This window comes from Saccostrea echinata, unplaced genomic scaffold (assembly GCF_033153115.1).
Source record: "Saccostrea echinata isolate AGI-Se365-2 ecotype Australia unplaced genomic scaffold, CSIRO_AGI_Sech_v1 ptg000020l, whole genome shotgun sequence".
NCBI classification, from domain to species: Eukaryota; Metazoa; Mollusca; class Bivalvia; order Ostreida; family Ostreidae; genus Saccostrea; species Saccostrea echinata.
The window spans coordinates 6073139-6085632 of NW_026889769.1; the positions used below are offsets into that span (position 1 = coordinate 6073139).

General features: G+C 34.1%; 1 protein-coding gene across 3 annotated transcripts in view; it reads left to right on the plus strand.

The window, feature by feature from the left end:
* Window positions 1-5767, plus strand: part of LOC133189992 (uncharacterized) — a 39246-nt gene extending 33479 nt beyond the window's left edge. The window contains exons 7-8 of one of the 3 annotated variants that reach the window (XM_061325452.1): window positions 4322-4538; window positions 4647-5767. In XM_061325452.1, the coding sequence (XP_061181436.1) occupies window positions 4322-4526 (205 nt within the window). In that variant the 3' untranslated portion in view covers window positions 4527-4538; window positions 4647-5767. Of the gene's footprint in view, window positions 1-4321; window positions 4539-4646 lie in introns of those variants that run through there. The other 2 variants (XM_061325451.1, XM_061325454.1) reach the window with 2 other exon arrangements.
* The last annotated feature ends 6727 nt before the right edge of the window (window positions 5768-12494 follow it).

The following is a 12494-nucleotide window of genomic DNA, read 5'->3' on the forward strand; positions in this document are numbered from 1 at the left end:
TGTTCAATTTATTGAGGGGTATATTTAACTCGGGGATGATGCATTTAGTTAAATACGAAGAGGTCATGTGATGTTCACCATAAAAGACACGAGATACCGGTATTAATTACTAGCACTACAGATGGTTTTACACAAGCCTCGAGACATAAACTGAGAACAGATTTAAGTGAAATATTTTACTTTTGAATATCTTGACATTTAATTAACATACGCACTGGCGGATTTAGAGGGGGAGGCAGGAGCCCCCCCCCCCTTTTTGTGTCCAAAAATATGCATATACATACACTGTAAATATATTATGGGGATATCTTAAACTTGTACAAACGTAGGAATCTTTTCTGAACTGGGAAGGTATCCATTATATATAGGTATGTTAAAGCAAATTTTCATGTACTGGTATAGACTAGAACATACATCATCTAATTTACTGGAGGCAGCTGCCAATGAGTGCAAGTCAAACACCATCAACAGTGATTGGTACTCCAGTATATTATTCTACAGTGAAAAACTACATATTAATTTGTCCCTTTGCAAAAAATTAAGTGAAAACAAATTTAAATTATACATTAAAAAGCAATTACAATTTTTTTTAAAACTCTTGGAAAGATATCCGTACCAATTACTTAGAAGAATTTGGTAAATTAAGTACATATTTTAAGTATAAAAGGTCATTCAATTTTGAAAAATACTTGGATATGAAAAACCGGGACAATCGGGTAATTCTCACAAAACTCAGAATTAGTAATCATTGCTTAAGGGTAGAGACGGGTAGATATGAAAGGATACTTAATAAAAGTGGTAAAAATGTAATTCTTCCCAGGTGCATGTGAAAGAGTTTGTCGTTACTGTACTTCAAGTCTAACTGGGAATGGAATATATTTTTTGCTAGAATGTCCACTGTATGTTGATTCCAGAGGAGAGTTTTTAAACAAAATCTTTAAAACTTTTCCAAATTTAATACTGCTTAATAATGTGGACCTGTTTATATGGATTATGTCAAATGAAGATTCTGAGTTTGTTTTATTATGCCAACATTTAAATGAAAATTTTAATATGAGAAAAAAACATAGTACAATACACGTATAGGCATTATTATAGTCATGATACATATACTATTTGTATACATTTCATGCATCCTAAAAGTTGACAGCTAACTCTCTGTTCAATATACAATTGTTTGTTTTGTTTATTGTTATTTATGACTATGATTTCGGACATTGTTCATCTTTATGCTCCACTGTGGGCCCAAATTGGTTGGATAAATATTCTATTCTATTCATAAGATTAATAATGAATCAATTTTTGGGTGTCGCCCTGGGCCCCCAACCCGATTAGCAACTGGTCGGGCCCCCCTTTTCAAGAATCCTGGATCAACCGCTGATACGTGCTTAAGAATTTACAGGTTTGTGTAAAATTCAAATTTATGATGAAAAAGTTTTATTTCAAAAGTTATATTAATTTTAAATTTTGACAAGCCTGTTCTCAGGTTATGGTTTCGAGGCCAGGTCACAGGCTCTTTACACTTTTTTTCACAAAATAAATCCTATATACGTATTAAATCAAGTAAAGGTAGGTGGGATGGGAGATTTTTTTTGATAGAAAAGGATTGCGTCAAGTGACTGGTAGGGCTGTTTTTTTTTATTTGGGATATTTTCTTTCGTCTATATGGCGGTAAGTATTTTTGTCTTACCACAACTTTAAATTCGCCTCGGGAAATAGTTGCTGTCTTGGGGAACTTCGTATGAACTTGACCCAAAAGGAATTACGAGCTTACCATCCTGGATTATTAACCCCGCAGAAGATTTGTCAACCATATTTATGTTGGTGGTGGTGTTTTTCCCCCAAGTAAATTTACCACTCTTGCAAACGGGAATATACTTTTGCATTTAAGATCCCAATCTTAAAATATTTTTTATCTTTCTTTTTTTAGGGGGGGGGGGGGCATAAAAACCACTGAAACCACAAAAAACTACCGGAGGGAGGATGGGGCCACAATGGGGGCTCAAAGTTTTACATAGGAATATATAGAAAAAAATCTTCTCTAGAATAGCAAAGCCATGTTAGTCATATTGATATGGAAGCATCCTCAGGTACATGTAGTGTAAATTCAATTTTGTTCAAATCATGACCCCCGGGGGTAGGGTGGGGCCACAATGGGGAATCAAAGTTTTACATAGGAATATATAGGGAAAAAATCTTGAAAAATCTTCCAAAAAATAGCAAAGTCATTATTAGTCATTTTAATATGGAAGCATCCTAAGGTAATGTAGATTCAAATTTGTTCAAATCGTGACTCGGGGGGGGGGGGGGGGTAGGATGGCCATAATGGGTGATCAAAATACATAGGAAAAATCTTTAATAATCTTCTTCCCAAGAACAGCAAAGCCTTGATTGGTCATATTAATATGGAAGCATCTGAAGTATGTTTGTTCAAATTATACTCTCGTGGTTGGGAGGGGCTACAATTTACCATCAAAGTATTACATAAGAATATATAGGATTATTAAAAAATCTCCTCATGAGATAGTGAAGATTCAATTTTTTCAAGTCATGCATGAACCCTGTGGGTAGGAATGGGCCACAACAAGGGATCAACGTTAAACAAAGGAATAAATAAAAAATTTCGTTTCAGGAACAGCAAAGCCATGATTAGTCATAATAATCCAGAAGCTTCCTCAAGTGGTGTAGATTCAAATTCAAATCATGTCCCTGGGGGTAGGGCAAGGCCTCAATAGAAAATTAAATGTTGGGACCACTTTTATATTTAAACTTTTCAATACTGAACTTATTTCTGTCTTTTCCTAGCCAGTGTTCAGGTGAGCGATGTGGCCTATGGGCCTCTTGTTTAAAAATACATATACTGCCACCGGTTTTACCGAGTTGTTTTAATATTGAAATATATTTAACGTGCAACTTCTAGATGACATTAGGAATTCCTAGGAATCTGAATGTAAAAATTCTTTTACTGACTTATCTTGTGCTACTTATGATGTTATTTATGCCACTAAATTCTTAATAACAACTAACCGCAACATTTTTCTTGCGGTCAACCTTAACGATTGAATTCATTAATTCTTTATCAATACTTATGTAGACTTTAAAAAAAGCGTGAGAAAAAAATTCATTTGGGGGGGGGGGGATTTAAGCAGTTCATTTGGAGAGATAATTTAAAGATGCCAACTTTGTTTCATTATTTGGCAAATCTTCTAGATTGAAATGCATTATATACTGAAACGCAAAAGAAACGCAACAAGCGGTATTCTACAAATACATGTATTTGAATTTTTTATCTAATGATTTTCAAAAATGAATACAGTAAGGTAAAACTTGATTTATAAACATCAGAGATTTGATAAAAATGTTAAATTATAATCTTTTAACTTTAGAAAGTAACACATGAATGTTAAAACACCCCCACCCCCCACCCCGGTCATACAATTACAGCGTGCAAGACTGCCATGTACAACAGTTGCAGCTTGATTTTTTATGATGCAGTAGGTGTATCAACCTCGAGATCTGAGCGAAAGAAATATTCTTTGCCATTTTTAAATGCCTGTTTTTCAGATGATGAGGTCGATTTTTCTCTAGCCAAGCGCAGTGTAGTAACCCTTGGACTTCCGGTCCAAGGACCGTCATTCATGCTAATGATACGTAAGAGCCTGCGGAGGCGTAATGTGTTGCATATTTGCATCTGCAACTCTCCATCCCCTTTATTTTGAGATTTTCCAGCTAGAGCAATGGAAATGCGTACTTAAGTTATTTTTAGGAAGCCTTGGCATCGCTTACGGAAAAGAAAGGAGAATTTATTTTTCGTAACATTGCTTCATTACTTATGATGAACAGATACAAATTCTTGAAACTCCATATTATTGCCAAATATTTTGTTAAACATACAATTTTTGATTTCTGTTAAGTGGACTCAAACTTAACTTCCGGTTATGGTATGAAAATCATTCAACCGTTAAATTACCAATATTTACAAAGTTGAAGATGTCCTTACATTTTAGATACAAAGTTATATCCTGTATATAATATTTCCCCCTAAAATAGGATGTTGCGTTTCTTTTGCGTTTCAGTATAAAAGTTAAAACAATCTGCCACATATATATATAAAATATGTTCTCTGTCAACATCGAATTTCATGCTGCATTGCCAGTTTATTGCAAGCGTGTATTCGTCTTGAAATTCTCGCACACTGGTCGATATTGTCAAAGGGAGGATTTGCTTGTGCGTGCAATATCTGCGTAGCACATGAATATTGTGTTCGCAAAAATCTTCTTTTTAAGGTTTGTTAAGAGTGACATCCCCTGTTTTGTTGTAGAATAATGGTGGTTAACCTGGTGTCTGTAGGCTGGAACTGTTACATGGCCTGGATCTCCGAGAAAGAACACGAGGATGTGGTCCTACACCACCACCCCCCGACAGAACAAAAGATCCACAACCACCCCCAAACAGAACAAAAGATCCATACCAAAACCTCGATACCCAAGTCATCATTAGCGAGCTGTTCAAATAAAGAACGATGACAAATGTAGTAGGTATTGTAGCACAATAATATATAACCGTGATATACTCTAGCGTCTTATATTGCCATTGCTTACTTGTCCCCCGTAAATTAATTCGTGTACATCTATTTTAAAACATAGGTCGATTCTACCGATTGTTGCCCAAGATGTCCTCCGATATCTACGTTACATGGAGACCAATATAATGTCTGGTGCACCTTTTGTATTTTTAATCTTCGAGGTGAAATAGACTAGGCAGGACCAATATACGTATAGTTTATTTTCCATTTTATACATTTTTTTATATTTATTCTTATTGATGTAACGCCACTTTAAATTAGAAATGCGATATTATAATTTTAGGGCATTGTTGAGCATTTGTTTGTGGTATTATATTGTTGGGTACTAGTATCCTATATTTGCTGATTCATTATTATTTAAAGTAAACACCGCCAACACCCTCCCCACTCCCCTGGTATTTTCCTCCTTTTGTAAATTATCAATATTTGATTAGTTTCAAGCTTTTATCCTGAATTCACTTTCCATGGCAACAAAACTATTCACATGTAACAATGTAAGAAACAGTATAAAAATCTATATTACCATATTTTTGCAACTGCATGGTGTTCTTTTTTAAATGACTCACGCGGTCCTGTATTCTTTTGAATTTTCAGCAGTTTTTAAAAGTGTCATTCAGATATTAAAAACAATGGAAGTTATGCTTTATAGTTTTGTACCCATTTTTTCACATTTGTTAAAAACAAAATAATGCATGTGTTTTTTGCTTATTGATAAGGTAATATAAAACGATAAGACGTGTTCATTGTTTTTTTTTATGCATTTATTTTTAGTGACAGTTTGTAAATTACGATATTTTACACCCTTTCAGTGGGAGTTTTAAAGTCATTGATAAACCTAGAGCTTCGAGCATTGGTAAATTGTCCAATGTCCGTTCCCTATAAATGTTCCATTTGAAAATGGTTTCCCTCTTGCCCTGTATATAATTTTTTGTACAGTTAGATTTTTTTAAAATTATGATCTTTGTAAGCTTGTTTGACAGTTTTGTCATCTCTTCCCCCGGTTTTTCACATTCTTCTTTAGGCCTTATAGTTTTGTTAACTTAAGGAAGTCCTTTATTTAAAAAAAATTAGCATAAAATGAACGTGTGAAAGGCAATACATGTACATGTACTTGCATATATTGCTATACAATAAGCTTTTATTTGACATCACAATACATGTATAAACAATTAAAGCTGTGAATCTACCTTTAAAATCTGAGTTAAACTAATTCTTCCTTCTTTCCTCGAAGCAGTGATAAGTTTCATCTTTGAATAATTCTTGTTATTATGCTTAGAAAATCATAATTTGGGAGAGAAATTCTAGGCTACAACCTTGTCACGGACGTTTTGGAAAGTAAATAACTGTTGTTAACTTTATAAACTATGATACACAGGTTGTAATTGTAAATTATGTTGTCAAGTAGTTTGTATTTAGCAATACTTGAAGTTTCTTAATTTTTTCTATCGGTGTGTGAAAAATGGCATCGACAAGTCTCATATCAGTACATGTGTATACATCTGTAATTTGTATTTTACTGAAAAGCCGGTTACTTTATTGTTTTTATTTTTTTATGACCAATATATTTGATTTGGTTTTCTTTATCTCTACTTTTTAAAAAAATTCCATGGGCACTTGTCTGTAATAAAAGTTTACTCTCATAGAATAATATTGTTACTAGTATCATAATACTACGGGAAAAACCTTTGTTACAGAACAGGTACCCTGTGGTTATTTCTTATTGTGAATCATTATAGCCTATTGTTTTGATAGAGTGTTCATTATTTCTTTAAATAAGCATATCTATTTTCTGATATGTAAGGTTATGTTATTTCAGTTTTTATGTGGCTCATATTGGGTTGATATTTGATGCATTATTTACTAAGGAAATCTCAAGTTTTATTGAGAAAGCTTTTTCTTCCATGATATTGTATAATCATAATTTACATCAATTTAGTCATAGATAATTCTATAATTTATTTTTTGCACTTCAGTCAGATTTTAATACATGTTGGTGATATAATATCCGTATGAAGCGCCGAGAAAGTTAGTTACGATTACATGGGTTTCTGTTAGCTGCAGAACTGTAGCTCTCTGGTTGAGAAAATTCGGACAGATTAAGCTTTATCTCTACGAAGAGCTACAGTTCTGCAGCCAGGGTTTCTGTATGCTTGAAATACTTGAGGAGGCTCTAAACACTCCACACTGAAGAGTTTCACTGTGCAGTTAGAGTGATTTGCCGAGAGATGTAAGATAGATGAAATGTAAGTCTATAGTGAATAGTAATAGATTAAAAGATTCTTAACATTATAATAAAGTATAAAATAAGGTAAAGGGAGTATTTTTATATGGGGCGTTATATTTTAGGGGCACAATTAAATGTTTTATGCAACCCCTCCCCCACACACACACCCCAACACACACCAGTTCCTTTGGGCCCGATTGAATACATTATTTGTATGTAATTTCCCAATTTAAGAAAACAATAGTGATTTCTGTACACAAAACTATATTGTCTTTCAACATTTTTCCCGGGGAAATGTGATAGACATCTTATGTTGATGAAATCTAGGTAAATTCATTATGTAAACTTTTGTACGATACGAGTTTCCCAAAGTCCCAAACAATTTACGTGTGTATAGCGCATCATTAAGAAACAAAAAAAGAACACTTCTTCTGAACATTTCTCTTTCTCGAGTGTTAGGTATACATGTACAGGTTTGAAACCAAAACAGTACGTTCGAAACACATGAAGGGGTTTAAATCGGTATTTTTTTTTTATTAAATATTATCCAATTTTTCACATTGACGCCTTAAATTAAATTGTTTGTCCATTTTATGCCGAGCTGAAAATGATATTCTAGATTTTCCCTCGTAGATCTATAACTGCATGGCTGTTCTGAGGACAAGGGTGGCGTACTTAGGCTCAGGCAAATGCCTATAATTCTTGCCTCGCTTGAATCGCCTCACTTTGCAAAAGAAAGGTCGTCTAAATTTATTTGTTTATATATATAAAAAAAACAAACAATTTTTTGAATGCAGAATGATGGATTAATGTGTTTACTGGTATTTGATTTATAAAATTATTTTTATTGCTCAATCAGTTGTGCGTGTACCAGTTCTTCAATTTTTAAAATATGAGATTACATGTACATTGAAAGATATTGTATTTTGAATATTTTTTTTCTCAGAAACTGCCTTGCTTTATGTTGTTTTTACAGTAAAATTCAATTCATGTAGACATCTTGAGTGTGTTTATTTATTTATTTTTGGCGAAAGCGAGGGGATATCAGTCAGTCTCTCTGTCACAAAAAAACTTTAACCTTGCACATAACTTTTGAATGAGAAAAGATACGGCTTTTATATTACATTACTGTGACAAGACCTTTCCAAATATACTGTGACTTTTGATTACTTGACCTTGAAGTTTGACTTACTTTTCAAAAAAATTAACAGTACTTTTACATTGGTCTTAACTTTTGAATGAGAAGAGAAAGGGTTTCAATTTTCACATATACATTACCTGTGACAAAACCTATCCTTATATACTCTAATTTTTTTTTACCCCGTGACCTTGAAGTTTGACCTACGTTTAAAAAATTTTAACATTGGTTAAAACTTTTGAAGGAAAAGGGATAAGGCTTTCATATTTGACATGTACATTACTTGTGACAAGATGTTTTCGAACATGCTATAATTTCTGAATCATCATTGAAGTTTGATCTACTTTTTAAAAAAAATTGATAATATTGCTGCTTACTTTTGAAGGAGCGAAGGTATGGCAATCATGATTAATATGTACATTACCTATCACTTGTAAGACAAATGCACTATGATTTTTAACCTCTTGACCTTGACGTTTGACCTAATTTTTAAAAATTTTAGCATTGTTGATAACTTTTGAATGAGAGAAGATAGGGCATTATATTTGACATTTGAATGACCTGTTTCAAGACCTTTCTGAATGTACCCTGATTTTTGACGTGATCTTGACCTTAAAGTTTAATAACTTCGTCTTTTTCATTTTTTTTTTTTTACATAGATAATAACTTTTGAATGAGAAAAGATGGGGCTTACATATTTTACATGTACATTTCCTATGACAACATCATTCAGAGAGATAGTATATAATTTTTGACTCAAGACTTTGACCTATTAGTTTGACCTACTTATCAAAACTTTTGCTCCAGAAGAGACGGGACTTTCATATTTTTTTTTCACATGTGCATTACTTGACAAGACCTTCGGATTGTATTACGATATTTGAACTCATGACCTTGGTTTTGAAGTTAAATGCAGTTTTGAAAAACTTTAATCTTTGCCATAACTTTAATTATCTTTTTTGTATGATGGAGAGACAAGACAGGACACTCGAGACAGTTACAATATGCCATAAATAATTGCATCCCAACCACTGAGACATAGAAATAACTTGTTCAGTGCGGATCCAGGATTCTTGAAAAGAGGGGGGGGGGAGCGAAGCTTTCAGGTTTTATGAGTTTTTTGCAACATTTTTTCTTCTTCTAATTTTAGCTATATTTTAAGTATAAACCATGCAATATGCCATACAAAAGAAATTGATTTATTAATCTTATGTATATTTTTGGTAACAAAAGGAGGTAACCCCCCCCCCTTCTAAATTCACCAGTGTTTCCGACAATTTTTATTGCCTATCTTCAGTATAAAATTCTAGTACATGTACAGGTGTATATGAAAAAGGGTATCTTCATTACATTTGGTACACAAAATATTTTTCAGGAAAAAGTGCGATGTTCACCTCAGATCAAATTCTAAAACGCTTATCACAATCAGCAGCACTTCAAATCTGATTAAATTGGTAAATAAAAATATATCTGCTATACATATGTAATGAAGTATATTTTGATGGGGAATGACTATGATAACGGTAAATGTTTTATGCTTAAAATTCCTTGTGAGTTTTTCCACATCCGAATCCATGGTCAAACGGTGATTACTAAATCTCCCGTTTCCCCCAACATACTTTTTTTTTTCACAAAACTTGCAGCTGATCAGATATAAATATGCAATTGTCTGTTCGACAGGACAAATTCCCTATTAATGCTGTAGCCTTTACCTATCCTTCTCGTCCTTTGACACTCAAAGCGTCTCCACTTATTTCTATTGGCGGCTGCTAGCTGTTCTTGCTGCATTCAACAATATTGCCATCCAGCATCTGTCTTCTACCTGTCTAATGTGCGGTGCTATGTTTTGGTCGTCCACGCTTTCTTCCTCCTGCTGCCCATGTTAGCGCAATGTTACAGTCTTACTGGTACGAAGGATCTCGTCTCGGTAATTGTCCAATAAACTTCCATCTTTCTCTGATTTCTTCCTCACTAATCGCTCAAGATTATCCTAGTTCTTTGTAAAAGGTCTTCATTTCTCGCTCGATCTTCCCATTTTATCTTCATTATTCTTCTTTAGCATCTATTTGTTCTGAGTCTTTCACATGTGTCTATCGTTTTGTTGTCTCTTTTGTTCATTTTCACTGGCGGATTTAATAGGGGCAGGGGGTCAAGCCCCCCCCCCCCCTTCCTTATGATTAAAAAAAAAAATACATAAGATTAATAAATCAGTTTCTCTGTTCTTATCATGGTGTTTCTGTCTCCCAACTGAACATGCTATGAATTTGATCAGTTTTTAAACCTAGGTAATCTACTGAAAAATAAGTTGATTTCACAAGGATTCCAACAATCTCGTTTAAAGTCAACTTTTCGCAAATTCTACTTCATTATAATGACCTTTTTTGTAAATACAACCTATCGTTGGGTCGATTTTATCTGACATGCTCCATACCGTTTGTTAGTTCATTGCTTTTATGCTTAATTTTACTACGGAGTACTCCGTCTACCTGATCAATACATAGGGCTCACGGCGGGGTGTGACCGCTCGACAGTGGATACTTACTACTCCTAGGCACCTGATCCCATGCATCCTGTTATTGCTCTGTTCACGATTCGTTTTGTTTACTGGATTTATAAGATTGATCACTTCGTTTTCTTCATCGTTTACTGGTGATATGGTCAATAACCACTAATTACTTGAATGGTTACTTTTGTTGATGATATTAAGGCGACATCTTCAGACAACACCTTATACTCTACAAAGAGATAGTCAATGGCAACAGGGTTACACCGGTTACTACCTCTGTGATGTTCTTAAAATGAACCTGCCAAATCTTTATTCCAACAAAAGAATGGCAGGGGTCTTAAAGGAACCTCAATTGGCTGTGTATAGGCGCCCGAGGGACTTAAAAGATATGGTAGTTAGAACCAGATAAGACAAACCATTACCTAACGGGGGCTTATAAAACTTATTCTGACTGAAGATGTCTTTTCTGTAAGCACAACTCTGACACAGACAGTTTAAACAGCCCCGTTGCAGGCCGCAGCCGCCGAATATTAGGGATTGTAGCCTATAAAACAGACATTTGTATATATCTCATCATCTGCAAAGTTTGTCAAAAACAGTATGTTGGGGAAATGGGAGATCTCCGCAGAAGAATCAATAACCACCGTTCGACCAGTATGACCAAGAAAGTCAATGAAGCAGTTAGGGGACATTTCAACCTCTAAGATCACAGTAGTGGCTATTGATCATAACCCAAGATGGACCGATGCTCAGAGGAAAAGCAAAGTTATGGTTGCACAGGTTGAAGTCATTCCTCCCCAGTAGTTTAAGAAACTAAATGACTTCACCAGGATGAACGTGAACTAGACCATAAGTCTGATTTTGACAACAAGACTATTCTCTCTTTATAGTGTTAACCTTACAGTTGAATTTATCTTTTTTTGTCACAAAATTCTGGCTGAACTACTGCCGATTTGGCGTAAAGCAGTAAATATAATGGATAAGAACTAGGTTACAGTGACCTACTTTTTGATTTTTTAAAAAGATATTGCCGTCATTCATTTTCAAATAGTTTTGATTGCATATTTTGGATATTTGCGAAACCTTGTCAGTTGATGCATCTTGGGGCCTCAGAGTGTGTCAACCAAAAAGTAGGTCACAGTGACCGACTTTCTGTATATTATATGGCTTTTCAATTTCAAAATATTTTAGTTCAAAATTTCGAATACATGTCCTAAGAGGCTTGGGACTTTGTCAGTAGATTTTGGGCTCTCATGTCAACTAAAAAGTAAGTCACTGTGAACTACTTTTCATTTTTTTTTTACAGCTATTCTTTTTTTCAAATTGTTTTAGATGTACTATAATTATCTTGTACACCGTAAAGTCAAGGATCATCAAATGTTATCAGATGATGCAACCTTAGGCTTCGGGATGCATCAAATTAAAAAAAAGTAAGGTCATAGTGACCTACTTTCTAAATTACAAACCATATACATGTATCAGTTGTTATGCCTTTCAGCCTCGGGATACGTTAATCCAAAAGAACGTCAGAGTATATATAATACTGTCTATGCCCTTGGGCATTTTGTTATTGTTCAAGAAGCATTTGTTTATGATGTCAAAAAAGCCTGCTCTCTAATTACCTTTAAATTAGGAATGTTTGTGTTGAAAAAGTATTGAAAGTCATCCGGTTGGGTGCTATTGATTTTGGCAAATTTTGTGATTTCACATATTCTCAAAGTTCTTTGGATTTTTCTAGTATCCTTATTCTTTTAAATTCCTTCATTAGGCCTTGGAAAAAATATATAATTATTATATTTCTTCTTCAAGAACATGCTGCACTGAGAATCTAATTCTATATCACTTTTTAAAATTTATTTTTATAGTTGTTTTGCCGAAGAAAGAAAAGCAAAACATTTGGGTCGACACAAAAACTTAAGGACTGTCGCTGAATCTATTAATATTTTTTCCTTTAATCACTGAAGGCAGATCCTGCGAGAGCTGATCAAACCATGAGTGGTCGATAATCGGATTAATTTTTTCCACCATGTCCATACGCGCT